Genomic DNA, 19,309 nt, shown 5'->3' with positions numbered 1-19,309 from the left:
TGTCAAGGATGGAATAACATTAACATTATTAATATCGTAAATTATGTGATATTGTTATGTAGTTCCGGTTTCTACCTTTTCGCTAGTATCACATGTTTATTCGCGACGTCGAATTAAAATGCGAGTCGATCGTTTAATCGATAATTAAAATGTCAAGAAGGAAATGTCTGGAATCATGCTTATTTAGAATTATAACTAGATTTAGATCAAGTTCTCAATTCTATTCGGCACGAAAATTCTGAAGGACGTTCGATACAAGTACAAAATTATTTTTTAATTTTAATTAGAACATAGTACATTGCGGTCTTAGGCGCGACATGTCGATCAAAAAAAAAAAAAAAAAAAAAAAAAAAAAAAAAAATAGAAGGAACGAAGTGGCACAGAGTTTGACCTGAAAAAAAGCGTTTCTACGGAATGATTGCGCGAAATGGGACCACGGGATTCGGCGTAATTCTTTAACAGCCCAATTTCACGATATAAAGGAGTTGGGACGCTATAATGCCGCCGCTGCTTCCTTCCAAGGAACTTGGTCGGTCGCGGTCGATTGTTGTATTTCGAGGAGGCCCAATAAAGCATGGTGCCGGCGATGGTGTGTCTCGATGTAAAAGAACAGAGCGCGCCCACGGCGCTTATTAAGGCTTCGGATTTTCGTCCGACCCGTCGCTTCGTCTTGACAAGGAAATCACTTTCAATGTAACGACCGCGATGCCGATCCGAGGCTGCGTCTGTGGACGTATAAATCCGGCAGAACGGTCGTTACATATTTTCTTGAAAAATTATTATCGGTTACTTTTTACATAAAGCTAAACAAAAAAATATTAAAATTTCTTATCGTTAAACGAAAGATACATAAAGGTATGAATAATTAAATTTTCTACGCAGTCGATCCGTGTTATATGATTTATTGTTAGCGATGAAACTTATCCATATCATGCACGTAAGAAAAATAGTAATGGCGACGTTCTTGAGTTAACCGAAGCAAAGTGGCGGAATTATAAAGCGAAGGTGCAATAATGAATAATTGGCGGCGAATATAATGAGTTATACTTCAGACAAAAGAATCTGCATCAAGTAAAACAAGAAGGTCGCTATGTCAATTACGCGATTCTGTCTGCTACTTCATTTAAATGTCCAATTTATATCACCGGCATTATTATCAGAAAAAAGAAACGTAAAAATCAGGTGTGCTTGAATTAAATCTGCTCGTCCTTTTTATTTTTTTCTTTTATTCCTATTTCGTATTCATGTTACAAAGTTATTACGACATTGAAAGTTTAAAACAAAAGTGAAATATGCGTCGCATTTAGCAATTACAATATATTTTCATAAATTTGCATTTTTGACGCTAAAATTTTCCGAGATACAATCTCCCTCAATGGGATCCATCGTGGCACCTATTAATTTCTATGATATCAATGGCGGTGCCGTAATGTAGCTCATTGATAGCGTTATCTCGGAGCGCATGCACGTGGAGCACGCGATATTAGCCAACATAAAGCAAATGTGGGCAAAAGAATCATACTAAAATTTGCATTAGTTAGCTATCTCTCTCACTTACATAAAAAAAAACAATAAATTGAGGGTAACCGTTTTATAAAAGATTGCCTGCGACAAGGCTAACCACATCGATATATACAATTTCCAAAGCTAATGAGCTTTCGTATAATTATTAAAGAAATAATTATAAATGCATATACAACGTTAATGTTATAGTTTATGCTCTGTCTATATTTTTCAAGCAATTGTTGTAAATAATTATTATATTATGGCAAATATTTCGAATCCGACGGTCAAAATACCGTCGCATTCATTCAAGACTGTCACTTGTAATCTAAAATTTTATTTAGCTACAAGGCGATTAGCTTATAAATTAATACATTTATTAAAATTAATAATAAACATAGAACTTGATTTCTCTTTCAAAATATTTAATAAATAAATTTTTTATCGTTAAAAAAAAAAAAAAAAAAAAAATTACACATATTGTAAAAAACGTACATGTTATCACACAACTCTATTTCTATTCAAAACGCGATTGTTCACGACACAGTAAAGTGTCATCACCGCGCTTTTTTTCGCATATGTATGACATAACAAGAAAGTCTTCGATTCTTTGTCTGAGAAAACTCACATAGAACTACCCATACTCATGTCTCTGTGTTAATAATTATCATTAATTCTCTAATTATCAACCGAGTCCTTTTAATAGCTGGAAACTGCTGCAACGTTTAATGACTGGTGTCACGGATGTCATGCTGCCCTAGTTCTCAAAGATTCAGTCTTCAGAGTTATGTATATCATGCATTTGCACACGCGAGCGATACAGATTCGATTAAAAAAAATTTATAAACATTACTTTTAAGCATTTACGCGTAAATTTATTTAATAGGACACCTTTAGTTGCCTGCGTTTAGGAAATTAATAAAAAGAAGCACCAATATGTTTTACATAAAATTTGTTATATGAAATTTTAAATAACCGCTGAAAAACGTTTCGCGGTTTTGTCAAACTTTTTGAAAGTTTTTCTTGATTGGGGAATGTAGAAGTATACTTTCTCAATGTGCTAAAAACCTTAAACCAGGTTACATAAAATTCGTAGGAAGTAGTTAAATATACGTTACAATATGCAAGATGCCGGATAACTTTTCAAATATAGGGCAAATAAGTAAGTAATTAATGTGTGATACGATTAAAGTCACGTTCAAAATGAAACGACCCATTGCGTGATGTGCATCTATTCCTACCATAATTAAACACTTAAAATAAGAGAGTATAAGCCAGAAATGTGACATCCGTTCGTTCTGATCGTCGTGATCTTATTGTCGATATAATAATTTATGTTACCGTTAGAATAATTTAATATTGAAAACAATTTTTAGAAAGGCGGTTGTTTCAATTAAGATTTATAATTAATAACTCTTTAAATTTTATAGATTTAAACTAAATAATTAAAAAAACAATTCTTTATTTAAAAAAAATTTTATATTACTTAATTTTTAGGAGACAGAAAATTAAAGAATTGTCTCTTTACGCGATAGCGTGAACTTGAAGCCACTTTGCGAGCTATATGCTTTATACAGGGATAGAAAATTGTGCGTGCAATTGGTCTTGACTAGCCGGCGATTTCTCGAATATTAAAATAAACGATTTACGCTCTGAGAAAATAACAGTGACCACCGACAAGATCATATTTAAATTGCACTATCGGTCGCTCGTTCAAATCGTCTTTACCTGGGTTAACGCCGTTATTTTCCCCGGCTTTTCGATGAATAAAACATGGCGACGGCGACGGCAGCCAGCGGATCAGGACGCGCTTCTCCTCAGTCTTGACGTTTAGGATCGTCAGCCGCTGCCGCCGCCGTCGAAAATTATTCCAGTCCGTGGATGTGTCGGTAGCTGGGATGGGGCTCACGCTACCCAGAAGGAATACGCTTATTTTTCTGCCGACGTGGAGGAATGGTCGATAGATCGCCGAAGGATCGCTGCTTCTAGACCCGATGGACGAGCAATTACTCTGAAATTACTCGGATCTACTTTCCTTTTTGGGTTTTGTTTCGGGGCGAAAATATACCTACACGCGATCGCCATCATCGCCCAACGCCAAATTACCTACCGATAATTAGGTTAGCCACTTATTCGAGGAAAGTCTCACAGGCAACGCCTGTCCTACCTGGCCATTCGCCATTCTACTTCTCGCCGGGATACCGGATAATCGAGTGTAACGACAGTCGTACATATCCGCAGTAGAAACAACTATTACACAAAACTTGCATTACTGAAATAACTGTATTTCTTTTTTTCTTCTTCTTCTTCTTCTTCTTCTTTTTTTTTTTTTTTTTTTTTTTTTTGTAAAACATGGTTAGGATAGAGAAAAGGAAAATTAAATGCAGATTATATTTATATTGAAATAAAAAAGTCTTTATTTTGATATAAAATAAATAATAATTTGCGTTTTTAATTTTTTTGTTACAATATATCCAGAAAATGATAAGGGGAGCATTGCGTAAATTCACACCGCATGGTGCGAGATCCATCCAGAACTGTCGTATACAATAAAACGTAAGCTGCGTGACCAGGCAGCCTCCGTCGTCAAGGAGTTCAACTACCTGTATGATGACAAGTTGGCAGCGGGAATTAACGTCAGAAATCAACAGGTATCATGTACCGGTCAGTTTCTTCCTACTGAATATGCATCAATCACATGGCTTGCACGAAATCCTTTGAAAGTGTTTACCAAATTAATCACTAATGACCCCAATTATTTCACAAATGCGGAAGTTTACGAGATGAATTTCATTTTAATTGCGAGACACAAAATGACCTAAAATATTAAATAAAAAAAAACCCTGACAATGTTACGCGATTTAATAATATCGTTAACGTCACGATTTCAGATTAATCATAGACTGTTGCTTTAAAAGACATAATTAATACTGCGAAAAGCTTTGCCATTTTTTAAAGATTAATTTTGCCTTTATTATATCTCGAGTATTAATTTTGTAAACACTTTATTCGTATTAAACGTATAAATTTAGACACAGCGGAAATAAGCATGCATATACATATAATCTAAGAGAAATTGAGTTTTATTACAGTTTCATATATGTCTAAACACTCTTATAATTATACGGTGTCTAGCGGTATTAACAGTCACTTGAAATAACCGCGAAATTTATATTACATAAAGTAACGCGCGCGCGTTATTAAGAAAATGTTGATCACGTAAGCATGACGCCTCGAAATGCATAGTCGTATAAAGGTACACACGTGTGTGCCGCCGTGTGTCAGGCATCTTTCGTATATGAAACATTTCATAAGACGACTATAATTGTCTAGAAGGTCCGCCGTTTTTTTATTCAACGCGATTTCACTACTGCGACCGTCAGTAAGCAACGATTGGGCATGTCTTTACGCTGCCTACTCTGCAACAAAGTAAATGTAAAAAATAAAACTTATTTCAGTATCTGATATTTTTGCATTAAATAAATTCTCAATTTTAGTTTTTCATTAAAAATTCGAAGAATATTTGCGCGAATTGTTTCCACGACATCCTGTAATTTACGAAGGCATACTATAATTACGCGCGTACTATAAGAGATAATTAAAATCAAGTGTCGGTACATGAAAAAAGGCATCGTGTGAAAAATTTTATAGCGACCTTCTGATGAAGATACGACTTTGTTAAAATCGTTTATTTCCGCTTTTGCAGCTAAAAACTGCAGGACCATCTTAAAAAGGTCTACATTTATTCGTTAAGATAGAAATAATGATATGGTGAAATTTACAATACTTGGCAATTTTTGTGTGCTACACTAATCGCAGATAGCGATGGAAAAATTGCAAACTTTTGAAACATTTTTAATATGATTTAAATATCGCGATCTTTTAACACAGATAAATACAAATAATTTCTAGCTGTGCTAAAAAAATAATGAGGTGTTTAAAAGCGGTGGTACGAAGGTTCGCGCGCGCAATACAAAGTTAATGTAATTTATCCTATTACCGCATTTGTCGGCATGTCGTTACTTTATCTCGTAAACCGGCATCAAGAGATGGCCAATTATAGTCCGCCATGCTGAAATGACAATTACTTGTAATAATACTAAGCGCGTAAAGTTGATCGCGGAAAGAACAAATTTGAAGCCGAGAGATGATTTGACAGAAAACGCTTTAACATACGTACTAAACGTACTAAACACAGCTATTTTTTATTTCCTGGCTATATACTTTCTTCATATTAAAGTTAATTCGTTATTATACGTATAGTATAGTAGAATATTTTCGTCACGATTAAATTTCCAAGAAGTTCCAAGACAGCTTGCAGAATTTGTGCAAAAGAATTATTTACCTATTATATGCAGAACTTTGTATGCGGCTAGAAATTGTTTCTATATTATTTAGAAAACGATACGAATCAGATAAAAACCATGCATCCGAGCTGGCACGTATTTTCCAATAATTCACGTTATCAGCCAACGTATATACGACCAACGTCGCCACGTGAAGGCATTTTTTATATATTTCTCCGATTACCGAACAAACTCAACATACGCTCGCGTATGTGTATTGCGGTGACCGCAATTTACGGGGTGGAAGGTTGCGCGCGAGAACGGATTAACATCTCGCAAACTCCGTGCCGCTGTATTTCTTTTTTTTTTTTTTTTTATTATTTAGCCACACCGCCGATACATAAAAAAGGTTCTGTTTTTTTTTTTTTTTTTTTTTTCATATCGCGAATCAAGATAACTGGTGTCTAAACCGCAGAGCTCCAACGCGAAGCTCGGCGTTTTCCGGGAGCACGTACCATACGCCCGGCAATTTAACGTTAAACGCACATGCGCGACTGTCGACCGCGGCGCAGTCCGCGTGCTTAAATCGTGATAATATCCGCGGCGTATATGTCACAAGTGTATAAAGTTAACAATGCTTAATAATGCACCGCAGGCCGATCCGCGGCATCGATAACTGTCAGCCCGTTTAATACCGCTTTCGAATATCGATAACGGGGGGGGGAAAACGTAACAACTGCATATTCCCACGTACGTGTACGTACGCCGGGATACCGTTGAAAAATTTTATCGGCCGCACGACATATCCCGCGCACGAAATATCGGCATTCGTTCGTCACCGTCGGACAACACGCTTTTACGCGCCGTATAACCGTCAGGCTTTATTATCGGCTCGCATTCCCCTTAAACGACAGTGTCGTAACGGTAAATCTGTTAATCGCATCTACGATTATCGATGTCGATGTTGTAACGTCTCATTGACTGGATAACGACGACGATAATCCATCGTGGACGCAATAAATACCGGCAATTACGGGTAAAATTACAATATTTCGTTTCCCTGTGCGTTGATACCTTCGAGCTGTTGGTTAAAGTTTTGCAATAATTTAAAATAACGCATTTACGGGACGACATCGATGCAATATTTACAATTTTAATGGATTACACCTCACAAACGTGTAATAAAAAAATTTGCAAAAGAGCAGAAAATAAGAAAAAAAAAAAAAATCATACAAAGAGCGCAATTACAATAACAGACGGGGTGTTGAGAAATCAATATGCAATCGATGCCGTGGAATATTCAAACTAATTACAACATATAATAAGCACTCTGCTAATTTATGCGCTACTTGACGTCACGAAAGAAATTATCTTTTAAAAGAAAAAAAGAATAAAGTAACGTTTGCTGCCCCACGACTGCAGGTGAGGGAATAAAATTTCGCAGAGATTTACGGGTTTGAAATAGATTCGATAGTCCTCGGAAGAAATAGTTTTCAAATATAAAGAGATCGCAGGTATCATCGGGCAAGGTTTGCCGGTAGTAACTATGGAGATCGAAGCTATTCTGGCCCGAAGAGTTATCGTCGAGCAACACCTCTTCGATGTTCTCCGTTCGAGGGATGCTCGGTGCGGATCGCCGGCGACCCTGACGACCCCCGTGCGGGCTGCGAAAGTGCGGGTTCGCCGGAAAAGGCTTGAAAAAAGAGCCGAGAAAACGAACGAATGCACGCGACCAAGATGGCGTAGCGGCCAGAGGCCCCGATATATGCGATAGACAGGATACGGGGGAGAGAACCCGCGGAACAGGAATGGAAGCCGCGAAGGAGAACGGGGATAATTGCGCGTGAGGCAATGCACGAGGCTCCTCCCCTTATTCAGGCCTAAAGCCTGCAACTGCAAGTGCCAAGCTGCTCACTTTGCGGTGCGCGCACATGACACGTTCGCTCGTTCGCAACGCGCATCCCGCTACGTTGATACCGCGCTCCGCCTTTGCGCTATCGCGCTACAACTGTACCCTCATTATACGCGATTACGGTGGGTGTGTGTGCATTTACTCTCGCGGCGCAAAGTGAGCCAATCGGCATCGTGGAAAAGCGGTAACAATTAAAGCGTTACATGCTTTTTTTCATATTAAGAAAGAATAGACCTACGTAATATCGTGACGACGATCGGAATTCCTAACGCCGCGCCTAATAAAACATACGTCTATTGGTTTGAGTCTTAAAAAAGAAAAAAATTATTTTTACATATGTCGTGGAACAGCGTCGACTTAGGGTGGGCGAAGCGACGATTTGAGGATATACAATCAATATTTAATTTAAATTAAGTAAAAGTTTCTTTCAAAATGGACATTTCTGAATCGAATAAATAAGAGATAATTTACACACAACAAAATTATTGGTGGTGAATCGCTCTTTTTAATTTGCATTCGCGTTCAACAGGATATAACGAATTAAATTCTTAATTAAATTTTTAATTGAACGCAATGGGTTGGTAATGTATAATATATTCTTACAATTAAAGCCTGTATGCATTACGTTTAATGGAAAATATACCAATTGCTTTAATCATTTCGAGAGAATATAAATTGAATGTCATAAGTATAAGAAAATAATTTTATAATTATTTTCTTATGCTTATGTCCTATCTTAAAAAGTTGGTGCGTTACGCATGAATTAACTTGTAAGAAAAGGAAAAAAATAATAAAATTAAATTTAATTTAAAAAAAGTGAAATTTAAATACCCTAAAACAGTATAATTATAAAGGCTAGTTAGCCGAGTGTCTATGATACCCACCTCGTGTGCGGAGGAGCGCGGGGGTGGACCGGGTTCAAATCTCGACATTTTTTTAAAAATAATAATAATAATAATAATAATAATTTGGGTGACGTTACTAATGTCTCTATGCCTAACTCAGAGTTTTCTTCCGATAACTGAGTTAAGCAAGTTTTCTTAGAGGCTTTACGAGCTTCAAAAAGAAAAAAAAACTATTTTGCACGCTTTAAAATTAATTAATAATTTTATGCAACGTTCAGTATATGATGAACGGTTACCACTTATTTAAGGACTGAGTTAGTTAGGTAAAATTAAACTGTACTTACAACTAGGATGTTTAAACGTGAAAGAAGAAAAAGAAAAAAAAAAATTTGCTATTACTTTTTATCTAGTAATCATTAAAAAAGTAACAGCAAGTTTTTTTTTTTCTCTTACACGTTTAAACATCCTAGTTGTAAGTACAGTTTAATTTTACCTAACTAACTCAGTCCTTAAATAAGTGGTAACCGTTCATCATATACTGAACGTTGCATAAAATTATTAATTATTTTTAAAGCGTGCAAAATAGTTTTTTTTTCTTTTTGAAGCTCGTAAAGCCTCTAAGAAAACTTGCTTAACTCAGTTATCGGAAGAAAACTCTGAGTTAGGCATAGAGACATTAGTAACGTCACCCAAATTATTATTATTATTATTATTTTTATAAAAATGTCGAGATTTGTCCCCGCGCTCCTCCGCACACGAGGTGGGTATCATAAGCACTCGGCTAACCAGCCTTTATAATTATACTGTTTTAGGGTATTCAAATTTCACTTTTTTTAAATTAAATTTAATTTTATTATTTTTTTTTTTTTCCTTTTCTTACAACTTAATTCATGCGTAACGCACCAACTTTTTAAGATAGGAAACTAGAACAAACCAGGGTTTTTTTTTTTTTTCAATTTTTTTAATTTAATAAAACATCTTTTGGATTGGTTTTCTTTTGGAAGGTAAAAATAAAATTATATTAAAAAATAGCGCGCGCATGGTTTGTTCTAGTCTTAATTAAACTTTTAATTGAACGCAATAGGTTGGTAATGTATAATATATTTTTACAACAATTAAAGTCTGTATGCATTACGTTTAATGGAAAATATACCAATTGCTTTAATTATGTTAAAGTTAAAGATGTTATAAGTATAAGAAAATAATTTTATAATTATTTTCTTATACTTATGACATCCGATTCATATTATATTCGGTTGATTTTGATTATGAAGTAACAGCGACTACGAAAGTTAAAGGCCAATTCCAGCAACTTGTTATCTTAATCGACATTCTCGACAAAAATTTAAACTTCTTGCGCAAACTTAATGGGTAAAATTGACGATTAATTGCGAAGGAATCGCGTTTTCGCGTTTTGTATCGCGCGCTACTGAAACCATTTATGGCGATAATCAAGCACGCGTAAAATTCGATAAAAGTGCCGCCATCTAAAGGCTGAATATCGATAACTTTAGAGTTTCGTTCCAGTCGTATGTCGTATGTCGTATGTTCGCTATCAGCCAATCGATGCCCAAATCTCTAGAGGGGGGTGGGGAGGGGGTTTCGAACTCGAAGTCTATTGACATTTTAGTGTTGTAAATTGTTTTGATTTTTAGTGTGGTCATTATATTATTCAAGCACGGATCGCGCTGCAGTAAACCACATCTTTTATTTTAGGTACTGTCATTGTTCGTGTCGAATAATTCACAATTCAGGTTTGAGATCAATAAAGCGTCGTATGTTTCTTGGTTTTCGCTAACTCTAACCTTGCTGGATTTAAACCGCAACGCAGAGAGATGACGCGTGACCCTGTACGAGCCGTGAACACGATTGCTTAGTAACAATAAAATTCTACGTTCAATCAGGCAACTTTCATTTCACACATTGTCGCGATTAAAAAAAAAAAAGATTTTGAAATCTTTGTTTAACAGAGTAGATGAAGATACAAGGTATAGAGTAGTAATGTGTTAAATAATTTGAAAGGCAAAGTAGACGGCGTTAAATCTTTTTATTGAAAGAAACAAACGAACCACCAAAGTGATTATTAATACATAATTTTTTTCTTATTTTTATATGTTATTTGAGACGGTAATAGAAATAATAGTTACTAGTTTGATATTATTTACATGTTTTTCTTATTATATTGAAAAGTTGAATCTTGTAACCTGCAGTTAGGAACTTGTACTACAAAACAGTTATTTTTTTATTTTTTAGGTTCTGCAGAAAAGTTAATTTAAGGCAATGTTTGAGTGGGCATACAGTGGCGTGAATAGCTCTATACCACGCAATGTTGGTCCAGAATGCGCAAATTACCTAACACTAAAGAGACGAATAATAGAAACTTTATTTATATCTATATTTATCATATCTTGTATTATATGGGGTCTGAAGCGAATAACTTTGCCAAAAAAATTAGCCTATGTCGGTCATGATCGTGTTGGCAGAAGAATCTTGCTAATTATGATGTCACTAGTCTTAGGAATGGAGATTGGCTTTAAATTTACCAGCAAAACTGTTATATATTTGTTAAATCCCTGTCACATTACAACAGCATTACAGGTAATCTTGACACATTATTTTTCCAATTGTTAATCATTAAAGCTATTTTCTTCTTTTAGACATAAAGTTGTTTTTAATTATAGTTATGTTTTTTCTGTTATGAAACAGTTATATTTGCTGGCTGCTGATCCTAGTCCAACAGTCACTGGTATCTTTAGGATACATTTGAATCTATTGAATGGACCAGTATTGGCTTATCTATTTCCAGAGACAGAATCTCGGGTTGTAAGTCATTGTTGTAACATGTGATTATACATCAAGCAATATGAAATTTTTAGTAATAAAAATTGTTTTTAAGATATTTGCAGACAAAGCAATGTATTATATTCAGCATGGTTTGATGCTAGTAATACCGTATTATTTGTTGAGAATTGGAGGTATTTATTTGCATTTGAATAAAGACAGCATAGTACATTAAAAATTTACTAAGTAATAACACTTTGCTATATTTTTTTTTTAGGTGTATATAATATTGAGCCTTTATCTGATATGAGTTGGTCAATTCTTAGTTATGGCCTTAACGCAGGATATCACTTTTGGATTCTTCAAAGTGTTGCCTTGGTTTGTATATATTTTGTACTTTGTTTCTTGAATGTTAAAGATTAATTCAATCTTTAATTCAATAATAATTTTAATTCAAAATTATTTAACGATTTTTTTTTTCAGCCTGTACAGGTAAATCTTAGTCATATGTTATGTGCAGCTGTCTTGGACCCATTTGAAGGTCAAAACTATCGAATATGGGCAGTGACTCATCAGATGATATTATGTCCTACTCTCTGCAAGTTATTTTGTTATGGATCCAACTTTTTCTTAACCAAATTTCCACCGACTAGGGTTAAGTCAACGTTGGAATGTACACTTCCAACAAAAAATTGTACATATGAACAAAATGAAAAGTTACATGAAGAGTCTAACACCTCAGGAAATGGTCATACACATTTTGATTAATTCAGGAGAGAAAAATGTCGTAAGAAACGTATTTAAACACCTCATCTTGATTAAGTGAGTATATATTTACCATTGTAACATCTAAGATTATCTGAGAATAACATTTATATGTACATTTTTTACATAATGTACATTTGCACTAACAATTGTGCAGGTATTAGTTCTGTCGTAGATTATAGGTATGTGGAAATATATGGGTTTTTTTTTTTTATTTCTTTTTATCATTTTTTTTTTATTTTTTTTTTTACAGATTAACAATTTATATTTATATTTATTATACCATCTATCAAATGTGATTTATAGGGAAACATAAAGGGAAATAGGGAAACTAACTAACTTCTATAGATTCAGTGAATTTAATTACATTATGGTTAATATAAATATTAATTAACATAAATTCATTAAAAATTTTAATTTAAAAAATGTTAATAAAATTTATATTTTTTGAAAATTAAATTCTCACAGATACATTCTCAAGATACTATACAGATAACTTACTCTTAGTACAACCATTGTGATCATATTAGTTTTAATTCGTTAGTTCATGCTATTAAACGATAAAAATAGTCAATTTAAAATATAAATTTCTGTCCAAATGCTTATCATGCCTAGCGCTGTGCATAGATTAAGAATCTCAAGGATAGTGTGAGGCTTAAGCTGACGTTTAATAACCACGATAGTTCATTAAAAATATAATTGTATCTTTTGTTAGATAAAAACGCATTGTAAACAAATCGCATCACTGTGCGTTTTTATTCGTTTTTACTCATACAATAGAAATAATATTCAAATAACGAAACTGCAATATTTTACATCGTACATGATAGGCCTTGAAAGTTTATGATGTTTTGCAATAAATTTTTTTTTTAGAGCAAATTTGAAATGCATTAAAATAGGCTAAGTGTCATAATAATGCAACAAATAAATATTTAGGTTAATAAAGTTTAACTTAATCACATTATTTTTTAATATTCTATATTTGAAGAACAATTTTCCTACGTAAATAAGTGATACTAATAAAAAGGAATTTACGAGTAATAATTTTCTAATAATCTAATAATTTTATTAAGCATTTAATTAAAAAAAAAAAAAATATAATCTTGTTTTTATTTCTATAAATACATACACAAATTTTGAGAAATTATTATTGCAATGTAAAATAAATGTTATTAACGAAATGCTTATGATTAATACTACTCAATTAAAAAAAAGAACAAAAATTGTGAAACCTCATAAACTTCTATAATTTGCGAAAATGTATAACGTAATGCAAGCGTTTAATCATAAGAATCATCTTTTTTATCATTAATAATTTGAAGATGATAAAGAGATGACAAAACATTTTATGACATATACAATGCTCTTATCTTAACAAATCCATGATTCTACAAAACTAGTCGAGTGGAATATAAATATTTTTATATGACAGTTCCTATATTAGTTAATCTTATATTCTATAAATGCTTGCATGCAAAAAAATGTATCTTTATTAGCATAGAATATCAAAGAAATTTTTAGAATTTGAAATGTGCTTCTTGCGGTATATAAATATAGCACATTATATCATGTGATAAACAAATTATAAATATAAAACGAGTTATAAATTAATTACTTTCGTCCAGAACAGAAATTAAAATTCATGAAGATATACTATTACATAAATGAAAGTTAACGTCCATTTTACGTCCTTTCAAATATTACATTTTTCATATAGAAACGATTTTTGTATGGTAGTTATGTAAACGTTGCCATAAATGGATAACGTAGAAAGACCTATGTTGTTACTTGTACAGAATTAAAGAAAACTTATAAAATTTCATAATTTCGTTAGGCTGCCATTAAAGATACTTATTTTTCGATAAGAACAGCTTGATAGTGCGGAATTCATGTTACCTATATCTAATAATGTTGATAATAATTTTAGTGACACTTTATAGAATTAACTTAGAATAATATAGAAAAGTCTAATTCTTGTGATCTTGTAATTTAACTACAAAAGTTTATGTAGATATTTTTCGTGGCATATTATATAAAAAATATACCCCACGAATAACATACTAAATCTTAAATTAAAAATAAGATTAACATAATTTTTGCACGAGAATGTTCCGATTCTTGCATTAGACATGTATAATAATATGTCGCAAGTTAAACTAATCAGAAGTGAAATTGTCTTTGTAGCATGGTACTATAAAAACATTTCTACAGTATTTTTCATTAAAATGGCCTAATTACGTGCGTAAAAGATTATTTTAAAGAGAAAGTAGGAACTATGAAGAACTAAGTATTTGAATTAATGTAATTTTGTATTGTATTGTATGTAAAAAATGTAATTCTGTTAATATCTCCTTTTCAGGAAATTTATTTAGTGGTTAACGATACATGCAAATTTGTCTTTGTTAATTTTACTTTGCCTTTTACTTGAATAAGTTTCGAACAAATTTTACATGGGAGTTGCAATATTATTTTAAGAATCAAACTATATTTTCCTAATATAATATAAATAAGTATGCAGTTTTGTTGTTTGCATAATTTGTATTGTGTGAAGAGTAGTCACATAGAAATAAATCCCAGGGATAGTTTAGAAAGATTGTTGTATTTTATTCACTTATTTGTGACAATGTGATAATACTTGTGAATTAAGTACTGCTACGTAAATATTCTGGTAATACATATGCCTGGCTTTCTTTCATATGCAATTTTTCTGAATAAAAATTTAATAATTGTATCAATTGATTAATAACAATCTTTCTATTCCAGCATTTATTTTATGTATTTATTTTTAAATCGACATATTTCATAATAAGTACATTTGTTATTGTTAATATAAGTTAAATTGTACTATCGCAAATAATCAAGAACAAATTTTTCGTCAGTTTCAGCCCCATTTGCGTAATAGTATTATGCGAATGTCTGGTTTGTGCAAAATGCGTTGCCAGTTAATTGTTCACGATTTTGTACGTGATGTACTACGCGCGCGTTGCCTTTATACATATTCCGTACGCAAAAGTACGTTACTTCTTATTCTTATTGTAGAATAAATAACTTGTAAATAACATTGATAAAACTGGATATGCAAAATGACGCTCCAGCAGACATTTGCAATGCGCTATAGGTTCTATTGAGAATTAATTATATTTGAGTAAAACAAAAATCTTTTTTGTGTGCTACACAGAGTACTGCATAATTAAAAAACAGTTTTATTTTAATAGAACGTTTAATTTCAAACAAATGTGATTCAATACATTCCATACTGCAATGTTTAATGGTTTACCGATAGTTTTTTCAATCAAATTGTAATTAGAAAACAAGGAAAGATAGTGATATACATTACCATCAATATTGGTGGCATTTTTATAGATTGCAAATGTACACAGGGAGAATATTAGTCCTGCTGTACCTATTTCATGATCACTGTACAATATTATTGTCACAAAATATAACTGCGCCTATTTACAAGATAAGATTAAATAACGTATTCACTTCGAAAATTTGTAAACTATGCATTCAAAACCAAATTTTTCACTTCGACAGTATTACTACATAAAGAGAAAGAATGTTCTTAACATTTAGGATTAGCACAAAATAATTTCTAAAAACAAGCTTTTAATTTAATGTTGCCATAATTATCTCTTTAATTCACGAGTTAATATTCAAATATATAAGAAAATAAAAACACATATGTAACACAGCTACACCATCACTAACAGTCGGATAAAAATTGTGAAATAAATTGTAAGATTTTAGGTAAAAGAAATAAAGGATTTATTTGGTTCTGGTCATGATTTTTATTTATGTAATAAATCATGTATCCACAACGATTCATTAAATTATCGAAATACAGTAAAATACTTATGAGACGTATGAGTAAAGGCTGGTATAAATTTAACGAACAGAATCAACGGATACATACGAAATAAAGTTTATTTTCCAAATATTTATAATCACTATGTACACACGATTCTGTACAAAAGTTTAGAAAAACTAATTCCCAAACATACTACATACAGCAAACGCAATCATTATAATAAATATGTACATTATAAATAATCATCTTACCGATAACATCTAGTTCATTCTAATCATCAGTATTCAATCTTATATTAAAAACAGCATTATTTATAAATACAGTTTGTAATATACAATCCATCATATATGTATTTGTATGTATGTGTGAGTTTATACGACCAAAAAATTTACTAAATAATTACGAGAACAACTTTTTAATATTTTATGCAGTAGATGCCTTTTCATCGTTTATTCATTTACAATGGTGGCATAATAATTTATACCGCATATAAATATAATAATATTGGATAAAGATGATAAAGAATTTCATATATGGATATGATTTAAAATTTAAATTATATCACTTTTATGTAAAACATAAGGACATTAAATATTAAAAAATGCAAACAAAAATGCATTATATTAAACAATCTAATAAGTTTATTTAGAATGAATAATTTTCATGCCTACTAAAGTCTTATAAAAGCCGTTTAATGTTTGAATTTATTATATTTTCTAATGATTTTCATGATTTAATCCCATACAAAGAATAATGTATACTCAATGAACACTTGAAGTGGAACACCCTGTATTCTATTACATAAAGAATCGTTTTGGAAGTTTTGATTATGATATAAATAAAAATTTAAGTTGTAAAAATTCTTAGCTAATTATATACAAAAATAACGATAATATCACAAGAAATAAATAAATCATATATTGAGCTTAAAACACAAGATGCTCTTGTTGTTTCTGACTAGTACGTAGATGTATCACTTATGACATAAATTAAAATACATAAGTTATGTCGCCTTTCAAATTAAATTACTTTTGTTTGAAACATTTTTTCATTTGACACAGTGTTTCTGAGAAAATTGAGTAATCTTTTAAAATGGAGCACCTTATTTATTTAAAAAAATATGAGTATTTAGAAAGAATATAACAAATTGTTAATTCTTTCTTTACTTTCTTGATAACATTTCATTTAAAAAACATATTTTTTTAAAGTGATATCATTAATTGGTATAAAATGTATTTCATTTTTACATATATATAATAAAAATAAAAACCGTGTTACATGGAAGCATTAAGTTCAAATTTATACGTATACGCGTATGTGTGTCTATGTCTTAATTTATATTTATATTTTTATATGTTATAGATTATTAATTTCCAATTTTATTTCGCTATGGCACAATTTGACACAGAGCTTAATATTTAATAAATAAAAAAAAAACTACAAAAAATAAAGATAATTAAAACACTTTAATACATATATCATCCACATAATTATTTAAGAGTCAGTATTACCTAAAGCTTCCATGTGTACTGTATATAATTATATTAATAAATTAAATTAATTTTTGAATCTAAATGTATGCATAGTAAATTTTGGAATAAAATACAATAAAATGTCTATTATTTACAATATTGACCAAGTAATCTACAGGCACACATTCTCTGTAAATATTGTACAATTTGTCGTCGTGTGCTTTCTCTACTTAAACGTAGACAATATCGGTATAGTGCAGAGAACTTGGTATTAAGAATGCATTTTACAGCCTCAAATGAGTTTTTTGAGGATATGTTTTTTATTTTTAATGTAATGTGTTAGCCATCCAATGGTGGTCCTAAGTATACCATCGATACTTCTGTGTTTCCATAAACTGCAGATACCGATGGATATAATCTTTTATCTGGTAATCCTGTTTATTAAAATAATATGTAAAAACTTATATCTTTAGCTTAAAATTTAAAGGAACGATATAAAAAAATAGAAGAAGAAAATGCTGTAATTATCTCAAAGTTCAGATACTAACAGTGACAATAATGTACCAAAAATATAAATAGATAATATGTCATACCTCTAAAAGCTACACCCAAAAATTCATAATTCTTCTCGAAAGATAATGTATTATCATCACAATCCAAAATTACTCTTATTCTTTCCCCGACCTGTAAAAATCAGACATTTATTTATTTATAAACGAGTTTAAGTCCTTTAATAATCACAAAAAATGTATAAAGATACAAAGAAGTGAACTGATTATTAATAGCAATGTAATTTGTGACAAACTCAATACCTGATATTTTGGAGCATTATTAAGTAAAGGATAATTCCCTTGTGGATCTCCATTGTGTAATAAATGGTTATCGACGAGGTTCCAACCCCAGGAATGTTCATCAGAACCCAGCAATGCGACGTATCCATGGCACAACAGAGGTGCTTCCTTAGTAGCTATTCCTATTACTGCTACTGTTCCTAATGGTCCTTCCCAGATAACTTCCCAGGCATGACGTCCATGTCTAAAGCCTATCTTACCTCTACATGCATCTGTGCTTTGTGCTACAGGATTTCTGTAACAATATAGTAACTGATGCGAGACATTTTGGATATAGCATTTGTCAGATTACTTTGTGCCTCCATTATATAAATTTTACTAAAAGAACTGCATCATTAAATGTGTATGCTCTTGCAAAATCTACAAGTAGACTCAGCTTTAGCTGTTCCTTAAGTATTTCCAGTTACATTATGTTACAAAATTCATAAATTTTTTATCTTGAATTCTTATATAAGTAAATTAGTTTATTTGTAATGAAAAAGAATACCAGATTGTTGCCGATATTAAATTATTTTTCAAATATGTCAAGTATATTAAGAGTACAGAGGAAAATTTTCAATGAACAGAAGGCACAGGAGGACGTTACCGAACACCAACCTGTGCAGGGTGAATCCGTTGGGTTTTATGTAAATGTTTCTCGAGCAATCGTTCGGATTCCACGCGTGGTAGAACGCCCGCAGCTTCGACTTGTACGTGGGAACAGATGATAACAAGTCGGAGCTAAGAGCCTCCTGGGCCAGCTTTCGAATGCAGTGCATTCGCCACACGTCGTTGTTCTCGTCGTTGAGGAACCGATACCACCGTTTGCACACCAGCGAGCAATTTCTCAGCGTGTGTAGATCCAGATACGAGAATATCACTTCTAAAACATGATCAGACGCTCGCAGTGCTATATCGTCCATTTTGCCGGGTCTGTCTTAGATGGAACGAGCGTAAACATACGCGGCACGGGCACAGAAACACCGTCCATACGTCACTAACTGCGCGCATGTTAGATCGCCGGCCGAGTCAAACTACCGATGTACTCCAGCGGCATTGGTGGCACCGGCGCGACTTTATTCTAGGACGACTACGTAGGACTTG

At 32.3% G+C, this 19,309-nt stretch overlaps 2 protein-coding genes across 8 annotated transcripts; one reads left to right on the top strand and one right to left on the bottom strand.

Moving 5' to 3' along the window:
* The first annotated feature begins 3,979 nt into the window (after positions 1 to 3,979).
* LOC139105895 (transmembrane protein 164) lies at positions 3,980 to 15,875 on the top strand. 7 transcript variants are annotated; one of them, XR_011546256.1, is made up of 7 exons: positions 10,118 to 10,262; positions 10,800 to 11,144; positions 11,253 to 11,369; positions 11,443 to 11,521; positions 11,605 to 11,705; positions 11,811 to 12,149; positions 12,561 to 15,875. XR_011546256.1 is itself a non-coding variant. In XM_070662223.1 (6 exons), the coding sequence occupies exons 2-6, from the start codon at positions 10,827 to 10,829 to the stop codon at positions 12,093 to 12,095; spliced, it is 900 nt and encodes a 299-aa protein (XP_070518324.1). In that variant the 5' UTR covers positions 3,980 to 4,154; positions 10,800 to 10,826; the 3' UTR covers positions 12,096 to 12,524. The 7 variants fall into 7 exon arrangements, 5 of the variants coding, with proteins under 5 accessions (XP_070518324.1, XP_070518322.1, XP_070518320.1 ...); XR_011546255.1 differs by lacking the exon at positions 12,561 to 15,875 and adding an exon at positions 12,346 to 12,517; XM_070662223.1 differs by lacking the exons at positions 10,118 to 10,262; positions 12,561 to 15,875 and adding an exon at positions 3,980 to 4,154 and having other exon boundaries at positions 11,811 to 12,524.
* A 126-nt stretch (positions 15,876 to 16,001) lies between these two features.
* On the bottom strand, positions 16,002 to 19,231 carry Fsn (F-box synaptic protein). The gene is made up of 4 exons (XM_070662225.1): positions 18,824 to 19,231; positions 18,188 to 18,461; positions 17,969 to 18,059; positions 16,002 to 17,809 (listed from the first exon to the last, which is right to left on the bottom strand). Exons 1-4 carry the CDS (start codon positions 19,126 to 19,128, stop codon positions 17,715 to 17,717), a joined length of 765 nt encoding a protein of 254 aa, XP_070518326.1. The 5' UTR covers positions 19,129 to 19,231; the 3' UTR covers positions 16,002 to 17,714.
* Positions 19,232 to 19,309: the final 78 nt, after the last annotated feature.

The sequence above is a fragment of the Cardiocondyla obscurior genome, linkage group LG10, assembly GCF_019399895.1.
Source record: "Cardiocondyla obscurior isolate alpha-2009 linkage group LG10, Cobs3.1, whole genome shotgun sequence".
Classification (NCBI taxonomy): domain Eukaryota; kingdom Metazoa; phylum Arthropoda; class Insecta; order Hymenoptera; family Formicidae; genus Cardiocondyla; species Cardiocondyla obscurior.
This window is presented reverse-complemented; position numbering and strand designations above follow the sequence as displayed.

Bases quoted from the DNA above. Each gene is read 5' to 3' on its own strand.
- LOC139105895 (XM_070662223.1), top strand. From the start codon at position 10,827: ATGTTTGAGTGGGCATACAGTGGCGTGAATAGCTCTATACCACGCAAT. The intron at 11,370-11,442 runs GTAAGTCATTGT...ATTGTTTTTAAG, and splicing joins CAGAGACAGAATCTCGGGTT to ATATTTGCAGACAAAGCAAT. The intron at 11,522-11,604 runs GTATTTATTTGC...TTTTTTTTTTAG, and splicing joins TTATTTGTTGAGAATTGGAG to GTGTATATAATATTGAGCCT.
- Fsn (XM_070662225.1), bottom strand. From the start codon at position 19,128: ATGGACGATATAGCACTGCGAGCGTCTGATCATGTTTTAGAAGTGATA. The intron at 18,462-18,823 runs GTTGGTGTTCGG...ATATTGTTACAG, and splicing joins AACGGATTCACCCTGCACAG to AAATCCTGTAGCACAAAGCA. The intron at 17,810-17,968 runs GTATGACATATT...TTTAATAAACAG, and splicing joins TTTGGGTGTAGCTTTTAGAG to GATTACCAGATAAAAGATTA.